At 39.7% G+C, this 25,891-nt stretch overlaps 1 protein-coding gene across 5 annotated transcripts; it reads left to right on the top strand.

The window, feature by feature from the left end:
- The first annotated feature begins 571 nt into the window (after positions 1-571).
- upf2 (UPF2 regulator of nonsense mediated mRNA decay) lies at positions 572-24,650 on the top strand. Of its 5 annotated transcripts, none has more exons than XM_028043945.1 (22): positions 572-664; positions 948-1,021; positions 1,863-2,231; positions 2,810-3,589; positions 4,444-4,604; positions 5,275-5,466; positions 6,883-7,029; positions 7,655-7,758; positions 7,841-7,926; positions 8,005-8,113; positions 8,797-8,910; positions 8,989-9,105; positions 10,280-10,669; positions 12,242-12,517; positions 13,393-13,576; positions 16,800-16,948; positions 17,259-17,363; positions 17,435-17,533; positions 17,619-17,792; positions 19,392-19,533; positions 20,077-20,197; positions 22,895-24,650. In XM_028043945.1, exons 3-22 carry the CDS (start codon positions 1,864-1,866, stop codon positions 22,902-22,904), a joined length of 3,828 nt encoding a protein of 1,275 aa, XP_027899746.1. In that variant the 5' UTR covers positions 572-664; positions 948-1,021; position 1,863; the 3' UTR covers positions 22,905-24,650. The 5 variants fall into 5 exon arrangements, with proteins under 5 accessions (XP_027899746.1, XP_027899742.1, XP_027899743.1 ...); XM_028043941.1 differs by lacking the exon at positions 22,895-24,650 and adding an exon at positions 20,292-20,565; XM_028043943.1 differs by lacking the exon at positions 22,895-24,650 and adding an exon at positions 20,292-20,565 and having other exon boundaries at positions 641-660.
- Positions 24,651-25,891: the final 1,241 nt, after the last annotated feature.

The raw sequence follows: 25,891 nt of genomic DNA, 5'->3' as shown, positions 1-25,891 counted from the left end.
AAAGATAACCAGAGTGCAGAAAGTATTTCTTCAATAATTTCATTAGGTGAAGAAAGGTTATGCAGCACAACAATGACTCAAAATAAAATCACAAAATTAAGGTTTTGTTGTGGCCAAGTTAAAGTCTAGATTTGAATCTGATTCCGATGTTGTGTGACCTTTTCTATGTTACAATTATTTTGAGGGAGAAAAAAAGCAAAAAACATTTTAAAAGATTTAAGGAATGTCAACTATTTAAAAATAGTAATAACTATAAAATAATAGTTAATATATATTAAATGCGATAAAAAGTGTAAAATAAAAATGTAAATTATTATTTATTTATTTTATTCCTTAGTGGGAGTGTTTGAGAAGAAAAATGCTGGTTTTAAAGTGTTATATTAGCCGCCTAACATAGCCTAGCCTACGACTACAGGCGACCTTAAAAATTCCAGTTGACACAATTTAAATTTGCCAAGATATATGATAAAGTAAAATATACATATATTAAAAATAAATCTGTATTGATATATAGACCAATTATTTTAGCTGCCACAAAATTACCCATGTTTGTTTTATTTACTATATTTTTAATCAGGCAAAACGTATAGTACCAATATAACAGGGTCCTTCTTCGGTTAACTTGGAAACCGTTCACCGATGTTTGTTTTGGAGTCATCAGTAGGTAAGATTCATCTTTTTACAGCCACATTCCCACAGATTTGTGCCTATATCTGTTATTTTACCGTGTATGTTATTTAAAGTCAACAATGCCACAGCTTAATGCGCATTTCCGGGGTGTATAAACGTCTGTTTATGTCGGTTCATACAATGCCTTAGCTAATGCTAATGCTAACTTATGAATTTCTAAACACATTTTAACGCTACAGCTTGTTAGTAGCACTCTGAAATGAAAGCACATCGACGAGTTTAGCTGTTAAGAGCTGAAGGATCTTGTCTTTTTTCAGTAAACGTGTCAGCTAAGGTCTGTGGTTAAAAGGCGGTTCGGTGGTTTGATTTCCGACTCTTCCTCACGATGCAGGTAAATGGTTTTGTCGTTAAATTAGGTTTTGAAATAACATTTTTAAAAGATCCTTAACTTGTTACAGCTCCTACAGTTTAAATGACATGTTTTGCGTGGTAATAGTTGGTAGTTTGAAGAAATGCTGCAGCAACATTCCAGCTCTATATTATGAAGTTGAATTGAATAGAACCGTGTGGAGTTAAAATCCAATTTTTGTCTTTAAAACTGGTAACTTGTAGATTTTTTATTTTTATTTTTTACAAAATAAAGAATGACTTCTTGTGCGCATGGATTTTTAGAAGTTATTTTAATCAGCTCTTACATGTTAGTGTGTCAGATTGCCACAAAAATAACTTATTATATTCAAGTGCAAAATTCTTCTGCTCTCCATTAAATTCAGAAATACTTTATGAATCCCAAAGGGAAGTTAAATGTTTTTGAGACTCATTAATTAGAATCCTTTAGAGAATTATTGTATATGGTGAATTATTCTTGAAGAAAAGTCACAATGAGTTAAATATTCACAATCACAATTTAACTTTTTTCATACCGATGAAGTAAAGCCCATAAATCCAGTTTGTATCTGGTTTAATTTAGGTTATCTGGTATGTTTTGACATAGCACTTTAAGTGTAAGGTCCTTCTCCTGTTTATTTAGTAAACAGTTCTCTAAAAAAGGTTTGGTTCTGAAATTAGTATAAAAGCAGTGTTATATATTAGGATTTCACTCTTTAATGGCTTCAACAGATTGAAAAGTTGTCAATTTTAAGCTTCAGTTTAGTTTGTTGTTCATGGTTTTTAAGGAATCTGAACAGTTTTCTGTTTTGTTGAAGAAATTTTTTGTTGTTCTCTACCCTCAGTATGCCTGCTGAGAGCAAGCCCTCAGTAAACATGGATGAAAAAGACGTCAACTCCTTCGCCAACAAAGAAAAAGAGAAGGACAAAGAGGCTGAATGGAGGGCGGCATCTGGTAGAGACAAGGCTAAAGAAGAGGCGAAAGCCAGCGGTAAAAAGGATGCAGGCAAGGAGGAGAAGAAAAAGCGCTTAGAGGAGGAAAAGAAGAAGAAAGAGGAAAAGGAGCGAAGGAAGAAAGAGGAGGAAAAGCAGAAAGCAGAGGAGGATCAGAAGAAGAAAGTGGAGGAGGAGAAGAAGCAACAGGAGGAGCTGCAGAAGAAGCTCGAAGAAGATGAGGCCAAACGGCAGCGTGAGGAAGAGGCAGCGCTGCTCAAGTGAGTCATGGTTAACTTCATTATGAAGAAGAAACCGAGTGATGAGGTCAAATTAAGTTTGGATTAATCCAGTTCATTCAGAGGATTTCATTAAGAGATTATGACTTTTATTTTTCCTGTTTAGGAACCAAACATAACGCAAATAGCAGCTGGTAATTTTATTAAACAAGCTCCTTTATATTGCTGAAAAGTTACTTGTGAATTAGTTTTGTTGTATTTTCAGTGTAATAAGATATTTGCACTAGAAACTAGACCAGGGGTGGGCAATCCTGGTCCTGGAGGGCCGGTGTCCTGTAACTCTTAGACGTCTCCCTGATCCAACACACTTGAATCCAACAGCTGAATCACCTCCTAAGTGCAGTCAGGTTCTCCAGAGTCCTGCTAATGACCTCATTATTTGACTCAGGTGTGTTGAAGTAGAGACACATCTAAAAGTTGCAGGACACCAGCCCCCGAGGCCTGGAGTTGCCCACCCCTGGACTAGACCATAAATACTTGTTAAGATTTTGTGTTTTTTCAGTGAAATGAAAAACCCAGAACTATTCTAACCCTGGTCCACCGTTGTCTCTCGTCTCCAGGGAAAAGGAGGAGGGCCACCAGCTGCACCAGGAGGCCTGGGAACGGCATCAGGGCCGGAAGGAGCTCCGCAGCCGGAACCAGAACGCCCAGGAGGCCCGACCCGAGGAGGCCTTCTTCAGCCGCCTGGACTCCAGCCTGAAGAAGAACACGGCCTTCGTCAAGAAGCTGCGCACTCTGACGGAGCAGCAGCGCGACACGCTCTCCAACGACTTCGCCTCGCTCAACCTCAGCAAGTACATCGGCGAGGCGGTGAGCTCGCTCGTGGAGGCCAAGCTGAAGATCTCCGACGTGGGCTGCGCCGTGCACCTGTGCTCCCTGTTCCACCAGCGCTACGCTGAGTTCGCGCCACTGCTGCTACAGGCCTGGAAGAAGCACTTTGAGGCCAGGAAGGAGGACAAGGCGCCCAATGTGAGCAAGCTCCGCACCGACCTGCGCTTCATCGCCGAGCTCACCATCGTCGGCCTGTTCACCGACAAGGAGGGGCTGTCGCTGATCTACGAGCAGCTGAAGAACATCATCGGGACGGACCGCGAGACGCACACTCACGTGTCGGTGGTGATCAGCTTCTGCAAGCACTGCGGCGACGACATCGCCGGTCTGGTGCCGCGCAGGGTGAAGCTGGCGGCGGAGAAGTTCGGCTTGGCGTTCCCGCCGAGCGAGATCATCAGCACCGAGAAGCAGCAGCCGTTCCAGAACCTGCTGAGGGAATACTTCACCTCGCTGACCAAACACCTGAAGAAGGACCACCGGGAGCTGCAGAACATCGAGAGGCAGAACCGGTCAGATTAATCAATCAATAAATCAATCTATCAAGTTTATTTGAATAGTACATTTCAGCAACACAGCAGTTCAAAGGACATTTCATCATAAAAAAAGATTAAATGTGTTCAATTTATTACGGTTCCAAAGCAACTAAACTGGTGGGTTTTAGTCTAGATTTAAAAGGAACTCAGTGTTTCGGCTGTTTTGCAGTTTTCTGGAAGTTTGTTCCAGATTTGTGGAACATAGAAGCTGAATGCTGCTTCTCCATGTTTGGTTCAGACCAGAACCAGAACCTGAGAGGTCTGGAAGGTTGATCCAGCAGCAGCAGATCTTTAATCCAATCAGTGATTTATAAACTACCAGCAGGAGTTAAAGTGTCTTTTCTCAGTGAAGGACTGTAGAGCTGGGTGACGTAGAGCTGGGTGGTGTCTCTATCCTCCTGGTTCTAGTCAGAACTCCAGCAGCAGCGTTCTGGACCGTTGGGTTGTCAGTCAGACCTGTGTAGACGCTGCTGCAGGAATCAAAGCCACTAAAGAGAAACTGAAGCCTGGATGAGTTTCTCTGATCTGAGACTTTATTCTTGTAAAACCAAAAAATCAGTTAATCAATAAAATTGATTAATAGTTCACGTTGCTTTATGTTTTTCTGCCAATCCGTCCGACTTGTTTTAATCAGTTCCCCTTTGGACTTTAGTTGCGTTTTCTCTCATTTTCAGCCATGAGATGACTTTCTATTTAAATGCCATCAGAATTATAAATGAGCTCCTCAACTCAAAGAAAGTTAACAGAAAACAAAAAGTAAATAAATTTTCCTGTAAAATGGATTTTTAAGCACTTTGACCCGAGCTGAGTTTTTCTGTCGTTGGTTTCAGGCGGATCTTGCACTCCAAAGGGGAGCTGAGTGAAGATCGCCACAAGCAGTACGAGGAGTTCGCCACGTCTTACCAGAAGCTGCTGGCCAACACGCAGACGCTGGCTGACCTGCTGGACGAAAACATGCCAGAGCTGCCGCAGGACAAGACGGTGCAGGAAGGTGAGCAAGCGCCCAGCAGGGGGCGCTCAGCAGGGGGCAACCCTCAGATCAAGTTACTGGGAAATAGTAATTAGTTACTAATTACTTCCCCAAAAAAGTCATGCAGTTACTATACTGACACTATACTGATTCTCAAAATTGATTATTTACTGTAATAATCACTTTAGCTACTTGTAAAAAACGCCACAAAAATTAAACAATATGCGTTTGAGCCAAATTCTATTTTTTCTTCATATTCCATTATATGAAATTTAATAAAATGAAACAGACTCTTTTTTTAAAGGTGACCTTCATAGGAGGATACATCTATGTAGCTCAGGCTGGGGTTGCTAGGTAACGGGGTGGAATTCTGCCGGGGTTGCTAGGTAACGGGGTGGAATTCTGCTGGGGTTGCTAGGTAACGAGGCAGAGTCCGTGGAATGTGACTTAACAATCAGGAAGTTTCTGAAACGGCTCATTTTCCAGACACCAAAAAGCTATAACTCATTGGCCAAAAAAATTCAGTTTATTTTAATTGTTTTTTGTCATGGTTTTTGTTAAGCACTTGGTCTGTTTTTAGAGGCAGGTGAGACCCTAATGGAAGTATAAAAATGCGAATTTTGCATAAAACTGTCCTTCTCTGGATAATTTGGTTGGATGTAGCCCTGGCATCAGCTGTTTTCTCCCTCAGAGCACGGCCCCGGCATCGACATCTTCACCCCCGGAAAACCCGGAGAGTACGAACTGGAGGGCGGCATCTGGGAAGACGAAGACGCGCGAAACTTCTACGAAAACCTGATCGACCTGAAGGCTTTTGTTCCCGCTATCCTGTTCAAGGACAACGAGAAGAGCGGCCTGAGCAAAGACAAGGACGACGCCAAAGGTACGTTTATCACTATTCTGTGCTTTCTTAGTTTTATTTATTTATTACCAAGTATTGCTAGTCTTGAGTAAAATTTCTGGATACTGTGAGTAAAAACGTATAAAGTTTTATTAAAAAGTTCCTAAGTTTCATATTGAAAGAAACTTATTTCTGTTACTTGTTATTTTGTAATTGTCATTCAAGTTATTTATTTTCCTTTTGGTCTTTAAAAACACAGAAATTTCCACATCACTTTGTATTTTGGTCCATCTGATAATGCAGTTTTTAAATATTAAATGATTGGTAATTAATCAGTTATTCAGTATTTGAGTAGAATTTTACCAAATACATTTTTACTCTTGGGTAATTTGGTGGACGACTACTTTTTTTTTTTTTTTTTTCCTCTCCGAAGAGTTTTTGCGGCGCTAGCGGCTCGTATTTTTTCTACAGTAGGCTGACAGGAAGGAGGGTGAGGAGAGGAGGGAAGACATGCGGTAAAGGTCGTCAGGACCGGGAGTCGAACCCGCGACGTCCGCGTCGAGGACTAAGGCCTCCAAACGTGGGGCGTGCTAACCCGCTGCGCCACCACAGCACGCCCCGTGGGCGACTACTTTTTACTTTTACTTGAGTATAATTTTTGGGTAGCACTACTTCAATGTATTTTTACTCAAGTAAAAAGGAGACATCCAAGAATTGACTCAATGTAAAACAGTATTTGGTAAAAATCAACTCAAGTTCTGAGCAACTACAAACATCAATAATTAAATATTTTAAAGTTACGTCACCAGACGGATTAAAATAGATTATGTAGAAATTTTGGTATTTTAAACAACCAAAATGAAAATAATTCATATTTTTTCATAACAAAATCAGGCAAAAAATATTTTTTTTCCAATTTTTTTCGATGTGAAGCTTTAACAAAAACTGCAAGTGTGTGTCTGGAAAGATTTTTGTTTAGTACAAGTTTGTTCTTTATTCAGTGAAGAAATTTTACTCAAGTAAGAGTAGAAATACTTCACAACAAAATTAATCAGGTGATGGTTAAATAAAAACAGCGCAGTAAAAATACTCCTAATCTTACTCAAGTAAGTGGAACTAGTTACTACCCAACTTTTGTCTTTGGCTAAAGATCATGAGCAATGCCTTCCGCTAGCGCTAGGCTAGAAAGTTTGTTTTGGTTGTATTTACCCAGGATGCCGTGCGCTGTAATTCACCTCCTGCTTTTGGAGCGGTCTCTAATATACTTGGTCTTCACATATGCATTCAAACTGCATCAGAGTTCATTTCAACCGAACCGAGACCGAGATTTGTAGGCGAGCCAGAGTTAGATCAGCATTCACACCTCAGCAAAACAAACTGGACTTTCTGGACAAGCGGACTGGAGTCAGGTTGGAGCGACCGATGGGGCTGGTGTGAGTGATGCGCTGTTGTCCTCAGATGGCAAAGAAGGGAAGGACGTGAGCACCACAGAAGAGCTGGAGCTGGAGCTGGAGGCACTGGACATCGCAGACGAGCCTCTGGAGCTGGAGGGAGGAGACGAGGTGGAGAACGAGGAGCTGGCCAAGAAGCTGCTGGATGAGCAAGGTGGGACCTGATTCCAGTCTGAGATTCTCCTGAACAATTCAACTCAAAAACATGTCTAAGGTGGAAATAATAACATAATCTGATTAAACCGAGTTGCTCTATTTAAATATCCTATTTTTAATCTTATATTATCGTTTATGGCAATAATTTTTGGGACAATTCATCCATCAGATCCCTGATTTGTTTCTAGAACTGCAACTAATGATTATTTTATTAATCGATTACTCTGACAATTAATCTGATAAAACTTTGCACATTCTTCAGATTTTTAATCCATTTTATACAAAATTAAAAATACATTAAGATGCAAATTAACTCTCTTCCATTTTTATATAGAAAATTAACATTTTCTTGAATTAAATGCAGCAAAGGAAACACCTGCAGCCAAAAAACCACTTAACATGTGAAAGGTTCTTCTGTTTCTGCCTGACTTAACATCAGTACAGTGTATTTATTCATTAGATTAACTGATTAATAACCACACACACAAAGTAATTGATATAATAGTATTTTGAATTAAAAAGACAGAAATGAAGTCTGATTGCCGATTTCACTGCATTTTTCTTTTATTAGCAGGTTTTTAGTTAATCTAGATTTTAGACATTATTGTTGTCTTTTTGTGCAGAGCAAGAAGACGAGGAGGCCAACACCGGGTCGCACCTGAAGTTGATCGTGGACGCCTTCATTCAGCAGCTTCCTAACTGTGTCAACAGAGACCTGATAGACAAGGTGAGTTAATCTGAGGTTTGGACCTCAGATTAACTGCTGCAGCTGCAAACAGTTGATAAACTGCTGATCTGGACTCTTTCAGGCCGCCATGGACTTCTGCATGAACATGAACACCAAATCCAACCGGAGGAAACTGGTCCGGGCCTTGTTCACCGTCCCCAGGCAGAGGTGAGGTTCATACCTGGAATCGCCACACAGAGGCGCTGTGGCACCGTGTTTCTGTTTGGTGACCAGCTCATGTTTCAGGTTGGATCTTCTGCCTTTCTACTCTCGCCTGGTGGCGACGCTGCATCCCTGCATGTCAGACGTAGCCGAAGATCTTTGCTCCATGCTGAAGGGAGACTTCAGGTTCCATGTGGGTCATTTTTCCATCATTAAACCTTTAAATTCACTGTAAATACAGAGAAAAATACACACGTTTCTGCAGATCTCAGTATTAGTTAAGCCTTTCAGGGTTTATTCAGGTGTTTGAAATACTTGGAAAAATGCTTAAATGTATGTATTTTCATGGTTTGGAAAGTGCTTAATTTCTGTGTGAAGTCCTTGAAAGTGCTCTATATTCACACTGCACAGTTTGATAATAAAGTGCAATCTAACTTTTGATTAAAAGCCTAAAGTAGGAAAATGCTATTTGCAGTTTAAACCAAATGGTTTTTTTTAAATCAGACTAAACTTGTTTTAGGTCCAATAGAATTTCTACAATTATTTTGCTGAAATCCAGAAAAATAATTGATTAATCTGATTAATCGTTACAGCGCTACATATTTCCTTATTTCTTGCATTAATATTTCCAAATGTACAAAACTCTCTTGTGCATTAAAAGCATTAATATAAATAATCGATTAATCTGATTAATCGTGTCTCCCCTAATCTGAAGTGTAGTTCTGGGAAAGTTTGAAAACTTCCCTGAAATGCTTGAAAGGCTCTTAAGTTTTACTGTGTAGAAACCCTGCAATTTATTTAAATATAAAAAACCCAAAGAAACATCAAATAAGACTTGAAAATATTTGCTTTAGTAAATGTTTGTCCCATTTTTAGATCCGTAAGAAGGACCAGATCAACATCGAGACCAAAAACAAAACGGTGCGATTCATCGGAGAACTTTCCAAGTTCAAGATGTTCTCAAAGACCGACACGCTTCACTGCCTGAAGGTGAGTCTGGACCTCCGAACCGTCCTCTGGTTTCCTCAAATGTTGGATTAAGAAGTCTGTTTTGCTGCGCCCCAACAGATGCTGCTGTCTGATTTCACCCACCACCACATCGAGATGGCCTGCACGCTGCTGGAGACCTGCGGCCGCTTCCTGTTCCGCTCGCCCGACTCTCACCTGCGGACCAGCGTCCTGCTGGTCAGTCCGCTCCCTGCGGCCCCAACGTTTCTGTCTTTATTAGCACAAAACCAGTTGCTGCTAACCAGAAGACAGATTCAATCTTGAGTCTGTCGCAAATGTGCGCAAAACTTTCAGTATTGCACAAAAAACAATTTGCGGTGTTTCTATCACATAAACAACTAAAATCACATGTGAACAAGTTTTTTCATGCGATAAGTAATTAAGCACACGCTGTATCATCCACAGACTACTTCCTGTTTTCTTCGTCATTTCTGCCAGTAGTAACATCCTGTTGTTGATCATGTGATGCAGAAAAAGTGTTTTTTATTGCAGTTTCGTGAAATAAACCAGTTTTGACTCAAGAAAAGCCACCTCATCCTAGCGCCAGGACGTTTTATCCACAAAGGTTGTTTTTTTTCAAAAGTGGTGTTTTCCCATTAAGCAATTTTTTTTTCTGAAATGTCAAATTGTTCAGTTATATGGTCGATGGAAACACAGCTAACGTTTGTTTTTTAATGTTTGGAAAAGTTTCCAAAGACGTTCTCTCTCTTATAAAACAATGCTTGGAATAAGGTTGAAATTTAATAATTTAAAAATGTCTTCAAATGCTCACACACTGACTAATTTAATGGCACTCCTGGTAATTCAATTAGGGCTTCAACTAGCAATTATTTTAGTAATCAATTCTGACGATTAATCAGATTTTTTAAAAATTATCTGATTCTGCATATTTTTTATTTAACCACTTTTGCCTTTTTACAAAATATTAGAAATACAATAAATGCATATAAATAACCAATTAAGCTTATTTTTAAAATAAAAAATTAAAGTCTAGGTAGCCATTTTTTGGAGACCAATTTTGTTTATGGAGATTTAATAATTCATTTTATTTGTTTTGTTTATTTTGGATATTTAAAATGTCTTCCAGTTCCAGTGTTAACTGTTAGAAATTAAAGTTAGTTGATCTTTGAGAATTTGTTCTTGCATTTTTATGTAATTATTATCATTTTATTACTTGAAAACAGTCTCAAAACAACAACATTATCGTTTATCGTGTTAACGTCTGGGACAATTTATCGTCCAGCAAAATTCGAAAATTCTTTAAAATGTTAAAAATAAAAATAACAGTAAGTGTTTTTTTAAAATAAATAATTTCAGCAGATATTCAGCTCAGATTTTCTCTGCTCTGCAGGAACAAATGATGCGTAAAAAGCAGGCGCAGCACCTGGACGCGCGCTACGTCACCATGGTGGAGAACGCCTACTACTACTGCAACCCGCCGCCCATCGAGAAGGCCGTGAAGAAGAAGCGGCCGCCGCTGCAGGAGTACATCAGGAAGCTGCTATACAAGGACCTGTCCAAGGTCACCACGGAGAAGGTGCTGCGGCAGATGCGCAAGCTGCCGTGGCAGGAGCCCGAGGCGAAGGGCTACCTGATCTGCTGCATGATCAACATCTGGAACATCAAGTACAACAGCATCCACTGCGTGGCCAATCTGCTGGCCGGCCTGGTGGCGTACCAGGAGGATGTGGGCATCCACGTGGTGGACGGCGTCCTGGAGGACATCCGGCTCGGCATGGAGGTACGCTCACACCAAACTCTACGTACGTATTATGGTCCGAAAGGCTTTGGAAAAAATTACCTTTAGGAGTATCTCTGCTTTTACTTGATTATGCTTTTGTTATGTAGAAGTATTTCTACTCTTACTTGAAGAAATTTTTATTTCTGTAAATGGTGTTTCTTTGAGTGTGTACACTCTACTTAATGGTTAATTAATTGCTAAATTGATGATTATTTCAATAATAGGTTAATCATAATTAATCTGATTAATCGTTTCAGCCCCACATGTTCTTCTATTAACATTTCTAATGTATTAAAATGTCTCTTGTTAAAAAGCATCGATAGACATGAAAAAACAAGAACTATTCCAGGTTTTCTTAGCTATTGCTGTTGCAAAACGGAAAATTTGAAGCCTGAGTTTCACCTGGAATGTTTCAGCTGCACATGGAGAGCCGTCTGCACGTTACTGCACGCATTACACATCCACCCTGTGGCACCGAGTGGAAACACTGAGCCTTTTGTCCAAGCCTGTTGACAGTAACTACAGTATGTTTACTCAAACTGTGATTTTAGACCAAAGCCTAAAGGATTTGCAAAATCATCCCACTGGGAACTTTGGTTAGATTTCAATAAAATGTGCAAAATCTTGTCACTTCTTTATTTTCTGTTGGAATCCAAAACCTGCTGCACATTTCTTATGTGTCAGAATAAAAAAGTTGGATCTGTGAAAATCGGAACCGGTATTTCAGACCTCAGATAAAACCAGAAGTTAGAATCTGTCAGAATAATCCAGCTTGCATCTTTTTTTCTGACATCTTCCTGAGCTGAAGAGACTCAGTGCAGATCCTCCAGCAAAGTGCCAGCCTTCCTGCTGGATTTAACATCAGCACAGTGCAGCGCTGATCCAGAGATTAGCTTTTAGATTAACTGACTCACAAGGTGCTTAAGAGGAGATTTCTTTACAGACTTTGAAGCTAAAACTTCAACTTCAGGAGCTGTGGGTAGAAAATAAGTTTTTTTTAAAATTTTGAAACAAACTGTTGTTTTTTGTGCAGTTTTAGCTTAATTACTTCTGAGTGTCTTTCACCAAATTGCCTTTAATTGAGCCTTTACACTTCAGTTGATGATTAATCGATTACTAAATTACTTGACGATTATTTTAATAATTTATTAATTCCATTAATCAGTTCAACCTACATGTTTTTTCTTCTATTAATACTTCAAAATGTATAAAACTTGCTCTTGTTCATTAACAAACATCAGTAGAAGTGTGAATAACCCAGTTACCAATTAATTGATTATTTCAATAAGTGATTAATCACGATTAAGCTGATTAATCACTTGACTCCTAACAGCATGTTCTGTATTTTCATAGTATTTCCTATATTCTGCCTTCTGAAAGTGAAACGTTTGTCGCTGAAACTGCTGGAGTATTTTCACATCAGATGGAAACAAAAAGATGAAATGAAGTCTGAGTCAAACCTTCAACGTTCCAGTAAATAATGTGGCTTCGCCGCAGCCTGATGCTGCAGCCGCAGCCTGATGCTGCAGCATGATGCTGCTGCCGCAGCCTTTAATGGTTTGCTGTTTCCAGGTCAACCAGCCCAAGTTCAACCAGCGGCGGATCAGCAGCGCCAAGTTCCTGGGTGAGCTCTACAACTACCGCATGGTGGAGTCGGCCGTTGTCTTCCGGACGCTCTTCTCCTTCATCTCCTTCGGGGTGAACCCGGACGGCAGCCCCAGCCCGCTGGACCCGCCCGAGCACCTGTTCCGCATCCGGCTCGTCTGCACGCTGCTCGACACCTGCGGCCAGTACTTCGACCGCGGCTCCAGCAAGAAAAAGCTCGACTGTTTCCTCATCTACTTCCAGGTCTGTTGCAGCGCCTCCCACCGCTAACATGCTAACAGAACCCACAGGGTTCATACAGAGGCTTGAATCCTCAAGGATTTTGGTGTTTTCAAGGTTTGGAAAGTGCTTGGTTTCTGCATAAAGTCCTTGAAAGTGATTCATATTCAAATGGAGCAGTTTGATAATAAAGTTTCAATCTCACGCTTAATTAAAAACGTCAATTTGAAAACGGATATCCATTTTTTTCTCGCAGAATGAAGTTGAGTCAGAATAAACTTTTCTTGGTTTGGATCAGTGAGAATCACCCAAATTATTTCTGTTTTCTAAATGGAGAGAAAATCTCAGAGATTTTTTGTAACTTTCCCTGTATTTATTTTTGTTTTAGTTAACCAGAATTGATTTAATTCTTATTTACAATATTGTGTTTACGCCTTTAATCTGAGGAGGAAACAATTCATGATTTTACATGAATTTTATATGTTAGGGTCTTTCTGCATGTTCTCCCTGTGCATGGTGGGTTCTCTACGGTTCTCCGGCTTCCTCCCACAGTCCAGAAACATGACTGTCAGGTTAATTGGACTCTAAATTCTCCCTAGGTGTTTGTGTGTGTGTGTGTGTGGTTGTTTGTCCTGTCTGTCTCTGTGTTGCCCTGCGACAGACTGGCGCCCTGTCCAGGTGACCCCGCCTCTCACCTGGAGCGTTAGCTGGAGACGTTAGCCGTTTGTTAAACAACTGTTGTTCTGGAATCATTTTGCTATATTTTAGTGAACTTGTCCTGCTGCAGAATATAACCACAAACAAATTAATAACAATTATAAATGATGCCATATGATAGTGAATTCAAACAGTTTTTTGTGAACCTTTCTGAAGGTTTAATGAGGCTTGTGTTCCTGCAGCGGTACATTTGGTGGAAGAAGAGCGTGGATGTTTGGACGAAGGACCACCCGTTCCCCATCGACATCGACTACATGATCAGCGACACGCTGGAGCTGCTGCGGCCCAAGATGCGGCTCAGCTGCTCGCTGGACGACGCCACCAGGCAGGTGGCCGACCTGGAGAGGGAAGTTCTCGTCAAACTGGGTGAGGATGAGTTTCCAGACGACGTAGTTTGGCGCTACAGCTGGTTTCTCTGGTTTCCTCCCAGCAGAGCCGCATTCCCTGCTGCGTAGGACGAAATGCTTGCATACCAAACGCATGCGCTCACCTGACGAACCCGTCAGCACGCAGCGTCTGGGATTAAATGTAATCACGTTTATGGATTATTTTATTCCAGCTGCATCGCCAAAACAGAAATTACTCATCGAAAATGGATTTAATTGTTTTGTTGTCATGTGGGTAACATGAGCTGGTCATCATTAGCTGCTATTTTTAGACTCAGTGAAGCAGTTTTCCCTAAAACACCAGGTTCAACGCAGCAGAACAACGTCTTTAAACGAGATTCATTCATGATCTCACCTGGCTGGAAAATCTGCATTCCCCTCAAAGTGAAGCCGGAATGTCGCTGAGAACTTCAGAAAAATTTCAAACGAAGGTTTAGTGGCCTCAAATCTGGCCTCAGGTGGGAATATTATTACATCTACAACTAGAGGTGGAATATTTATTTTGTTACTTACAGAACTACGACTAACCATTACTTTAGTAATCGATTGTTGGATTATTAATCGATAAATCAATTTTTTTTTTACATGGCACGTTTTGCTGATTTTTAATTTACCCACCTAATCCTATTTATACAATATTGGAAATTAAAAAAGAAAGTAAAATAAACATTTTATTTCCCTGAAATACAATAACAACATTCCTTTAGTGAATGATTATCTGCAGCTAAAATAATTATTCCAACGTCACCATGTGAAAAGAGTTCAGCCCTTTCTGCTTGATTTAGCATCAATACAATGTCATCCGTTTTATTCTTTTAGATTAGATTTAGGTTTAGAACCAACTTATTATATATGAATAAGAAGAATTTTTTTAAACATAATTTAAATCTCCTGATGAGTTCTGGGTAGATTTGCAGACAAATATATATATTTTTCCTTTTTGTGTTTTTTTTTATCCTAAATGCAAAATGTTTGTATTCTTGCTTCAGTTTTGGTTTAATCTTCTGAGTGTGTTGCTCTTAAAGCTGTTGGCAGTTGTCTGAGTTTATGGCTAAGTTGGTTGACGATTAATCATTTCGGCCCTCGTTACTTAGTTGATATTTGGTGAAATATCAACTGTGACATAACTGGACTATAACTGGTATAGGAGAGTTTAATTAAACAAAATGAAACATTATATTATTTAAAAGGAATGCAGAAAGTTAGTACACCCATTAGGCTGGAGTTTAGTGAGTTTGCACAGTTGGTTGATGCATAAATTTTATAGCAAGATTTCTTTTCAACACTAATAAGTTCAGGAAACTCTTTAACCTTCAATAATCCGTCTAATTTATTCAGAGATCCCACTCCTTCAACAATCCCACCGTTTATTCACTTTAGAAAATATTGAGTTTTAGTGAAACTAGAAAGAAATCTGTGAATTTACTGCTGCATTTTTTAATTAGATTTTTGTAACCCTCCACTTCGTCCAAATTGAACATTTTTTCCGTCTTGGCTAAAAGTTTGGACACCCTGCTGTAGAACCTGGAAAGCATCACGATAGTATGACATCATCCAGAACAGCAACCAGTCTTTCCTGCAGAATCACCTCCAGGTCAGAGGGCACAAAACCCAGAGAGAAGACAAAAAAATAAAACACTCTAAAGTCAAAGGTTAAAGTTCATGAAAGGATCATTTAAAAATGAATGGCTTGTTTTGAATGGTTGAAAGAGAAAGCCTCTCTACAAAACAAGATGGCTGCCAGCTTGCAGAAACAAGTGTATCTGAATAACCATTAGTTTGATGGTTTGGTATCTGCTGTGTAAAACCCCAGGTCAGGATGAGGGTGTACTTTCTTTTTAGTGTGGCTGTATTTATAGAACGGCCACGTCTTGCAGCCTGGTTTAGTTCCAGTCTGTCTGAGGTGAAAGGAAAGAAGGAAGCGATTCTGCAGCAGGTGTATCTGGCTCCGCGACTCGATGACGGCATGAAAACTGCTTTGTTCCACAGTTTCAGTGTGCTGCACTGGAATGCAGAGAAAAATGCAAACTCCACCCTCTGAGAAAGTGACTCAGGAGCAACAACCTGGAGATAAATTAGCTCAGAGGAGGAAAAACTACCTCTAAATCAGTCTATAAATACTCCTGGCAGAGATGAAAACAATTAATCCACTTACGGTTAGTGGCCTCTGACGCAAATAAATAAAAAATAAATAAAATTCCGAAAATGAAGTCACAATTTTATAATGAAGTTAATAAAATATTAAAAAGTTGTACTATTACGAGAATAAAGTCATAATATTACAACTTTATCCTCATAATTTTTACCTTTTTCTCGTATTAATTAGAATTTATTCTCTTGTGACTTTATTCTCATATTATTTTGACTTCTTATAGTTATTTTTTGTTTAGCAGTATGGCCCTTGCTCTTCGTTGTATTTGTCGATTTAATGGTTTACTAGATTAAAATGAATTCCAATCGATGAACTAATAACGTCCGTTTAGATATTATTTTATTGTTGTAGTTTGGCCGCCATCCAGCAGAGGGCGCCGCTGGCCATAAACGGAGCTGTTAATATAGAAACAAGATGGCGGAGAGATCTCTGAACTAGAAAGAGAAACGGTCCAGAGTTCGTTGTGGGGTGGAAAATGTACTTTATGCGGTTCTGTTTTGAAATATAATGCACACAATAAACGTATTAAAGTTTCGCCTTTAATTGCGGTCATTCAGCGAAGCAGCGCCAACTTCTTATTTAGAGATGAAGGTGATGCAACAGAAAACTTTTAAGAAAATGGCCGCCTATCAATTAACCGTTAATCGATCAACTTTAGATGAATTAATTCATAAATTGATAACTTGCATCTCTAGCTCCTGGAATTATTAGATAAAAGATGCAAAAGTCAAACTTTTGAAAAATTAATTGAAAGATTTGTTGAAGTAACGGCGCCCCCTAAAGGAGGATATGAGAAGTGAGGAAGAGGTTTGCATGTTTTGCTCTGTAACTTTCCACGCGTGGTGTTGAATGTTTGGTGACAACATGAATGCTGTAGAGCAGAGAGTGATTGGACAATCCTCAGGCTTCAGACACACCAGACCTGATCTGCTGCCTCAGATCAAGTCGTTACACCTTCCTTCTGTCAACAGGTGAACGGCTTAATTATCCATTGGTTGCCTCCATGTTTAATGTGTTAATCACAGCAGTGTGTGTGTGTGTTTTAATGAAGGCATGGCCATGGAGAAGGACGGCCGCTCCAGCGCCATGAGTGAAGGCGAGCCGCTCGATGAGGAAGACGAGGATGAGGATGAAGAGGGAGCCGCTGACACCGAGGAGCAGTCGGGCAACGAGAGCGAGATGAACGAACAGGAAGAGGATGTGAGTCCATTTGGTTGCTATGGTGACATGTCAGTGTTTAGATCACGCTATCAGAGAAGTGAGGCGGCTACAGATTTTATTTCTTCTTCTGTATTTTGGGGTTTTTTTATTTCTTTTTGTCGCAGTTTTTTGTTCTTTCTGTGTCTTTTTCTTTTCTGTTTTTATTTTTTCTGTATTTCGTTTTGGTTTTCTTCCATTCTAGCTATCCTTCCTTTCTGGATTTACTGTGAAGATAAATCTTCACATTAGTCTGTTTCTCTCTTTTTCTTTGTTTTCTTGTTTAGGTAACAATCAGTTTTTTTGTCTCCAGGAAGGATCTGAGAACGAGGAAGAGGAGCGTGAGGAAGAGGAGGAGGAGAACACAGATTACCTGACCGACTCCAACAAGGAGAACGAGACGGACGAGGAGAACAATGTATTCATGTGATAGATCTGCTGGTGTCATGGTGGATGGTCTTTGTGTTGAATCAGGTTTCTTGTTGCCAGGAAGTGACGATCCGCGGCGGAGGACTGAAGCACGTCGCCTGCGCTGAGGACGAAGACTTCATCCAGGCTCTGGATAAGATGATGCTGGAGAACCTGCAGGTCTTCTCTCCTCCTGTCCTTCCTGTGGGACATGGTGACTCTTCCTGCCTGCTGACTTTCCACTTCCTGCTTCTGGTCTCTGCAGCAGCGCAGCGGCGAGGCGGTGAAGGTGCACCAGCTGGACGTGGCCATCCCGCTGCAGCTGAAGAGCCAGCTGAAGAAGGGCGGCTCGGGCCAGCAGTGCATGGGAGAGGGAGACTCGGACATCTCTGACACCATGCAGTTCGTCATGCTCACCCGCAAAGGAAACAAGCAGCAGGTGAGGAAACGACGAGCAAAATCCTCAGAGGGTCGACTGATCAGGATCCTAAAGATTCTCTTTATTTCATTACTTTTTGTTTCAAATACTAAAATTATGATTTATTTTGTACATTTTTAGCGTTTCCATCCCAACACAATGCTAAGAAAACTAAAACAGCAGTAGGCCTCCTGTAACCTGGGTTTTGTCCAAGCTTGATTTTTTCTCTGAGCAGGTTTAATAAGTTTCCTCAGATCACCAAACATTAACTAAAGTATGGAAATGATGAGCAACAGCATAACATGGAAATTACATTCATTTGTTTACATTTATTTTAGAAAAGAAGTCATTTGAAAAAAAATTTCATATTTAGAATTTTTTTATTTTCTAAAATATGAACTAAAATATTTTTTACAAATAGTTAAAATTTCAGTCGATTTTGACATTTTAGGTTTTCCGTTATATAATTATCACAACCATAAATCTTATTTCGTACATTGTTTTATTTTAGCATTATATTCAAATGTATTTTTATTAATTGATGCTTTCAAAGAAAAATCAGTGGAGAAAATGGAAAAACTAAACCCCAAAAATATGGACAATTAATTAAAACAAAAATAATTATTTAAACATAATTTATTGGAATTTAAGGTGGTAATTATAGGTAAAATTATAATGAAAAGTTAAGTGCCCACCCCAGTGTGACATCATCAGCAAATAAATATTAATAACTTGGATACATTGAATATACAATAAAGTAAAATAAAGTTTTGGCCCGAGCAGTGAACCTTGTGGGACTCCATCCTGACTGTATTACAGTCTCAGATGTTTAGGAAGATGATTTAGGTGAAATGTTTTCTTAGCGCTGCTCTGATGTCTCCAGTTAAATATCTTTGGGTTAAATCTCCGTCCGGCCTGCGGGGGACAAACCTGCGGTTTGAGGGCTGCAGGGTGTGTCCGCCTCCGCCTGCCAGAGTCTGCTCCGGTTAGCCGTCAGCGCGACGTGAACACAGAGCTACTTTGTGGTTTTCAGTGTGGAGGGGAAATGACGTTTTCTCTGGGTAAACACTGAGAGTTTAGCTTTAACTGCAGCTCTGAGCTCCGTTTGTCCGCTCGCCGTCAGCCGCCGCTCGGCACTCAAGGAGTTCTTTCAGGGAGAATCTGGAGCTTTCAGCTCTGAGTCGGTTGATTGTTGAGCTTTGAAGATTCTGCTGGATGCATCTGTGTTTCTGTTAGCATAAGGCTAGCAGTTTCCCTTTGATTCCAGTCTTTAAGCTAAGCTAACAGAAGGAGCATTGAGACTTCTGCATAATGAATTAAAATAAGCTCAATAAGTTATAATTGATCATTTTTCTATTTTCTCTCTTTCTACGAAAAACTGGATGACAAAAATCTTCAGTCTGGTGCTTTTGTCTCAACTAGCCCTTTTATTTTGAAAGGCAATTTGTTTCATTTTTCAAAAGTAACAAAATTTTGACTTTTGAAACTGAGATTTCCAAGTTTTTCTAGAAAGTTTCAGAGCTTATTCTGAACTTAATGAGTTTTTTCCCCTTTTTTGGCTTTGCTATCTGTAATGTCCCTGATACGGCATTGTAACATAATTTCCTGTTTTACTGACAGTATAAGATCCTGAACGTCCCCTTGTCGTCTCACCTGGCGGCGAACCACTTCAACCAGCAGCAGGCGGAGCAGGAGGAGAGGATGAGGATGAAGAAACTCACCCTGGACATCAACGAGAGGCAGGAGCAGGAAGACTACCAGGGTACACACATTTCTTTATTTAGCTATGTAGCGTTAGCATCTGCTATTTCTTTATGTGACCAACAGTTTGGAATTAGCTTATGCTTTGTTTGGTTTAGTGGCTTATTGTTAGCATCTGCTATTTTTTGTGTGTGTTTAGCATTAGCTTAGCTAAGACTCTTAGCTAAATGTATTAGTGGTTGGTGAACATAAGCAGCATTAGCATGTGCTATTTTTTTTAAATGTGTATAGCAGTTTAGCATTAGCTTCTGCTGTTTTATTTTGTGTTTAGGGTTAGCTTATGCTATGTTTTGTGTATAGCAGCTTAGCATTAGCTTCTGCTATAGTTTGTATTTAGCGATTCAGCATTAGCTTGGCTAAGACACTTAACTAGATTAGTAGTTAATGAGCCTAGCAAGGAAATGGAGCGACTTATTTCCTGAAGCATCACCCAGTTTAGCTGACAACATGAATTTGGAGCCTGTCAGGGGAAAACCCAGAATCCTTTCTGCATTTCTTCTTTCATTTCATCTTTATTTGTGTTTCATTCCTTCACGTTCTTCAGAGATGATGCAGTCGTTCGCCCAGCGTCCGGCTCCGGCCAACACCAACCGGGAGCGCCGGCCGCGCTACCAGCACCCAAAAGGCGCTCCCAACGCCGACCTCATCTTCAAAACCGGAGGAAGGTGAGACGGGCGTCCAGAGCATGGAGGCGACTAACGGAGAGAATGTTCCAGCTCAGGGTGTGATGTCTGAATCACCTCCTGGTGTCTGTTTTAGCAGAGAGAAAAGGGCGAGAATTGAAAAGCATGAGGTCCAAGGCAGGCAGAGGGACAGAGACAGGAAAGCCAAGCAGCAGAGACAGCAGGGACAAGCTGTGGAATAAAACCTTGAACACTCAGAGACAAAGACTTAGATCGTTTTATATTTTCACATTTGGGTTTTTACGTTTCAGAGACTTTTTAAAATAAAAGCTGGTTCAGCAGCAACAAGCTGCGTCTGTTGTGTGTTGGATTCACTGCAGCAGGATCCAATAAAACCGATCTGTTCTTTATCCGATTCCTCACTCGTTCTTTAAAGTAAAAGTGAAGCAAAAGAGGAAAACAAGGAAACCTTTGGTGTTTCCATTGGATTTAAGGAGGACAGTATGGCTGCCATTTTCAGCCTTTTAAACTGATTATTGCTATGATTGGTAATAATGTTTTCCTCATTGGATGAACTTAATCAAAATTCAAATAACTTCAAAGTAATATGTAGCAAACTCAGAAAGTCAGGACTTTCCTCACACCAGTTGTCAACTGGAAGGAGATGATGTCACTGAAAGTCGTCTTAGTGGTTAGCGTTAGCTTCCACTGGGTTTTTTATGTTTGATTTTGCTTTTTAGCGTTGACTTCCAATAATTTTTTTTACATGTTTAGCATCAGCTGTTGTTTTTATGTGTTTAGCAGGTAGGTGTTAGCTTCCACTATTTTTTGTGGATTAGTTTCTGCTAACATTTTCTGTTAGCTGCCACTTATGCTATTTTTTGTGTTTACCAGTATAGAATTAGCTTCTGCTAATTTTTTGTGCTTAGTGATTTAGCGTTGGATGGCACAAATGATTTATTTTAGCGCTAACTTCCGCTATTGTTTTTGTTTATCAGTTTAGCATTAGTAGCATTAGTTTATCTAAGACTTTTCATCAACGGATTAATGATTAACGTTCCTAACTTTTTCGTCAGCTGCGTCCAACTTTATTGCAAACATATTCTCTGTTAAAACCATGACGGCCAATTTGAAAAAGAAAATAAAAGATTACGAAAATATACGTTTTCAGTGGTTCAAAATATGCATGCAATGATTTGACTGTAAACACATTCATCTAACTACCGATTTTAGTGCAAAAATAAATTTCCATGACAGCCATCATCTTGAAAACTAAAAAAAAACGCAAAAAGAAACATTCCTTGACGACCAGCTTGAAAAATGTCGGCCATATTAACTTTTTAAGTGGCTAACAGATTTTTTTTTTCTTCCCAAAAAAGCAATCTCTTGAGCTGAAATATTTTATTAGCAAAAACAACCACAGTAACTGGAGGTCAGAGTCATGTGACTCCAGGGAAAGCTTCATAGCAGTTACTGCTGCCAGATCGCAGCCAAATCCTCATTAAAGTCCATTAGATGTAGATTCTCCAAAGACTCGAATCCTGGGAACAACAACGTCCCAAACCAATGTTAATTCCCAATTACATGAGCAGAAAATTAGGAGGTAAGTAACATGTAAATTCAGAAAAAACTACATCTCAAAAAAAAAATCAAGTTGTTGCAATGGTCCAATCAAAGCCCAGAGAACAGATGGAGATTTGGAGAGGTGCGGCAAAAGTAAAGGAGGTGGATTATCAGAGCCAATGTTATCCACAACATCATCAGTTTCCTGAATTTTAAGCTACTAAACAGCAACATTCTTCAGTCAGAGGCTTCTTCAGATTAGTTGCAACACTGACTTCTACATCCAAAAAACGTTGCACCCAAATATTTTTATAAAATGAGTTTTGTTGATTTATGACTGATTTGTAAAAGTCATAAAAAGGGAAAACTTCCATGGGGGTAAATACTTTTTATAGGCATCTCAAGGCTAACTTGAAATCAGCTAACAAGATATAGCCTACACCAAGTTTTAGCTAAAACTTGATAGTTGGAAATTTAACAAAAAATATAAATGCGTAAATTTTTAGATAACAGTTTTACCAAACTGTTAAATAAAACTAGCCAACAGTTAGCTAGTACTAATTAGCTAAAAAGGAACAAATAGTTTAAAAAGGGCTAGCATAAATGACAGCAAGTACATAACGCTCAGTGGTCCCTCCAGGCCACTAGGGGGCGTCTAGAGCAGGTGATTTTTATCCCTATAAACATGCTGCTGCTCTGTAATAATTTTTGTAGTCGTGATTAATCCCATTAATTACTTCAGCCCTAAATTCGATTAATTTTTATTAAGCTAATTTATTTTCCTAATTCTAGTTTGCGCGATGGAAACGCAGGATCTGTTTGAGTCTAACGATCTAAACGCTGAAATGTTTAAATTGGGGGCGTGCCGTGGTGGCGTAGCGGTTAGTGTGACCCGTATTTGGAGGCCTTCAGTCCTCGACGCGGACGTCGCGGGTTCGACTCCCGGACCCGACGACATTTGCCGCATGTCTTCCCCCCTCTACTTCCCCGTTTCCTGTCAGCCTGCTGTCATATAAGGGACACTAGAGCCACAAAAGACCCTGGAGGGGTAAAAAACACAAACTAAATTGGAGTCGTGTTGAAAGTTAATGGAGGGAAAGCGAATGTTTGGACCTGTATTTGGGAAATAAAACTGTTTCCTGCCCGCCTACAGTAACTTCCTGCTCTGTCCTGCAGGAGACGCTGATGGGAGACGGCGCCGGGCCGAGCGAGCACCAGAGAGAGAGAGGGAGGGGAAAGCGAATCCCCCAGACGCCGGGTCGGACCGGAACCCCCCGGACCTGAACACACACTGTTAGCAAACCCAGGGAGGAGAGGTCAAAGGTCAGGGCTCAGAAAGGTGTCTCTCGTCCTTTTTTGCCTGTTGTCTGAAGAAAAACCCGGCAGCGGTCGGGTTTGGAGGACGGACCGGACGCGGCGGCGGAGCGTCGGTGTCACCGGGTTGAAGAAAAATAAAGCGATTTAAGGAGAACACGTCTGCATCTTCTTCTTCTTCTACTGTTTCCTGTGTGCACGGATCCTGACCGTCTGACTGATCGCCAACGCAGGAACCTTTGAATTTCCCGGCAAAACGAAGATTTTTATTTGAATCATGAAGCAGAAAGGATTAAAAAATAAAAATCACCTTCCAGAGGGTTTTAATCTGCTGATTATTTCAGAAAATCGCTTCAGACTTCATCTGCAGCCATTTTTAATTCCTGTTTCTCCCATGATTTATTTCAGTTTAAAGGTATTTGTTTATTGAAATATTTGATAGTTTGCACAGATTTAAGTTTTCTGCTTTTGTTTTGTTAAAATCTGACTTTCTGGCTCAATCATGATCCTCTGGAAGGTTTCAGCAGCTAAAAACGTTTTGATTTTCCGTCTATTTGAATTTTCTGTGTTCAGTCAGACAATGTGCAGAAATGGTGGCCAACGGTCGGTTGCGGTTCTGAAGTTTAGACTATTCATGTTTTTTCATTTGGAATATTAATTTCAATTATTTGATGCAATTTACTGATGGAAAGTTAATTTCCTTTTAAATGGTGCCACAAAACGTCACCAGATCCCCTCTGCTAAAGCCCAACAAATCAAAATGGTGCTGCAAAAGCAAAGGAGGTGGATTAGCAGATGGTATTCTGTGGAATGTCATCTCTGCTGAACAGATACTGAGCTGTTAGCATGTCAATCAGGGCGACTAATCGATTTTATCGATACATAGTTCACATTTTCTGTTTTTTGTGATTTTAATTGAATTGAATTTTAATTATTGTTTCCACAGTTCAGTGATGTCAGCGCTCGTAGGGCGGCCATCTTGAATCTTAACTCGCAGAAGGGATGATTGAAATAATCTGTCATCTGTAATGTCTTTTTAAGTAAATAAAGCGAGGGAAAAAATTTAAGATGAGATTTGGTAGGAAAAATTTAATTTTTAAGTCATCGCTCAGCCTGAGTCAGAGGCCTTTTCAGATAAACTGCAACACTGACTGCTACTGGAGCATCATCATCCAGAGCGTCTCTTAGACTTATAAAGTTATAATGGTGTTTAATTTTTCTTTTGGATTAATAGTTTTAAATATTTTTATTGGATTAACTTTTTCAGAAAAGCTGAAAATAAACTCAAGCTAATGAAAAAAAATTTTGCTAAATTGAGGGAGTTATTTAAAATTTTCATCAACCTTTGTTAACATGGTTAACAAATTAAAATTCACATTAAAAAAAACATTGACGGCCATTTTGTGACGAATGCTGGTTGAAGAATTGGACGCCGTCCCACAGCAGCGTGTGACCTTCATAATGAGAAAACTGTTCAGTTCCTCCTTCACCTGTTTGTCAGTGAATTGTTGAATTTTCTAATTTATCTTGTTTTGTCAGACTTTAAACAACAATCATTAACAGAAAAAATTTAAAGTATTTTTCATGATTTCACATGAAAAATACAAACGTTGCTCCATCTGAAGAGAAGTTAACATTTATTACCTCAACGCCTTTTTGGAATAAAGAAATAATTAGGCTTAGTCTTTAGTTTTGGTCTAAAATGATTTTAAATCTTGACAGATTTACATTTAAACTTAAATTTGCTTTAGAATAATCATTTTGTTTTTATTTCAATTTCAAGAAAATTAAAATTATTTCTGATTTGATTTATTGGCTTTTCAGATGTTGTTTTTTTTACATCTACTGATTTTTAAATTTTTTTTTACTAAATTTTATTTGTTTTGGCTCCAGTTTTGTTTTTATGAAACAGCGTTTTCTGTTTTCACGGGTAAGCAAGAAAATTCACCAGTTTGCATCTTCAGAACTCAGTTTGTCAAGTTTTTATGTATTTCAGTCATTTCTAAATTAAATACGTAGAACTAAATCAGATATTGATGACACAGCAGAAAAAGTTGCTTAGAGAAATGTTTTAAAGTGCTTTTGTATGGATTTAGACCGTAGACTGAACTCAAACGGATCTGGATATATGGACACCCGGGTGTACATATTTACCTTTTTTTGTTTTTCTGGGGATTTCTCTTCCTCCTTTTGGACTAACGTATTACTGTGTGCCTGAGAGTCTTCCTCAGTGACGACCTTTGCTCTCTTGTTAGATTAATTTAATCTGTTCAAGCTTTAGGTCAGTGGGGCCCAAACTGGGCCCCTGAGGCCCAGACTGGGCCCCTGAGGCCTGCCATCCTGCATCTTTTATTCTCTCCCTGGTACCAACAACCTTCTCAGCAGGTCAAAGTTCTTCTTAGGCCTCTAATGATCCATCATTGGATCCAGGTGCGTTAAACCAGGGAGAGTCTAAAGCATGCAGGATGCCGGGCCTCAGGGGCCACTTTGGGCCCCTGCTTTGGATGGTTATATATAAACTGCTGCATGGAGCTTTTAATTTGTTTTCTGCTGTAAAAACTGTTAATTCTTTGCGTTTCTGTGCCTAGATTCAGGAATCTCTTCCTGCTGAAGTTTTGTGTCGCCGCTCATGATGAAGAAATTTCAGCACAATAAATGTGTGGAGGTGACGGATGTTGTTTTTCAGAGTTTTTCAGGGTGCGTCCTGTTTGTCGAGCTCTAATTACAAGGCAGCAGGAGAGTTTCCTCATTTCCTGCCGCCGCAAAGTTCAGCCTGCAGAGAATAAAAGCTGCTGTGAAGGAAAAGCTGCAGAAACGCAAAATCTAACCAAGATTTTAATCTAGCTTCTAGTGCAAATA

Source organism: Xiphophorus couchianus, chromosome 17 (genome assembly GCF_001444195.1).
Source record: "Xiphophorus couchianus chromosome 17, X_couchianus-1.0, whole genome shotgun sequence".
NCBI lineage: Eukaryota > Metazoa > Chordata > Actinopteri > Cyprinodontiformes > Poeciliidae > Xiphophorus > Xiphophorus couchianus.
Note: the sequence above shows the minus strand (reverse complement) of the source record. Positions and strands in the feature narration are given on the sequence as shown.

Bases quoted from the DNA above. Each gene is read 5' to 3' on its own strand.
- upf2 (XM_028043941.1), top strand. From the start codon at position 1,864: ATGCCTGCTGAGAGCAAGCCCTCAGTAAACATGGATGAAAAAGACGTC. The intron at 7,927-8,004 runs GTGAGGTTCATA...CTCATGTTTCAG, and splicing joins TTCACCGTCCCCAGGCAGAG to GTTGGATCTTCTGCCTTTCT. The intron at 9,106-10,279 runs GTCAGTCCGCTC...TCTGCTCTGCAG, and splicing joins TGCGGACCAGCGTCCTGCTG to GAACAAATGATGCGTAAAAA.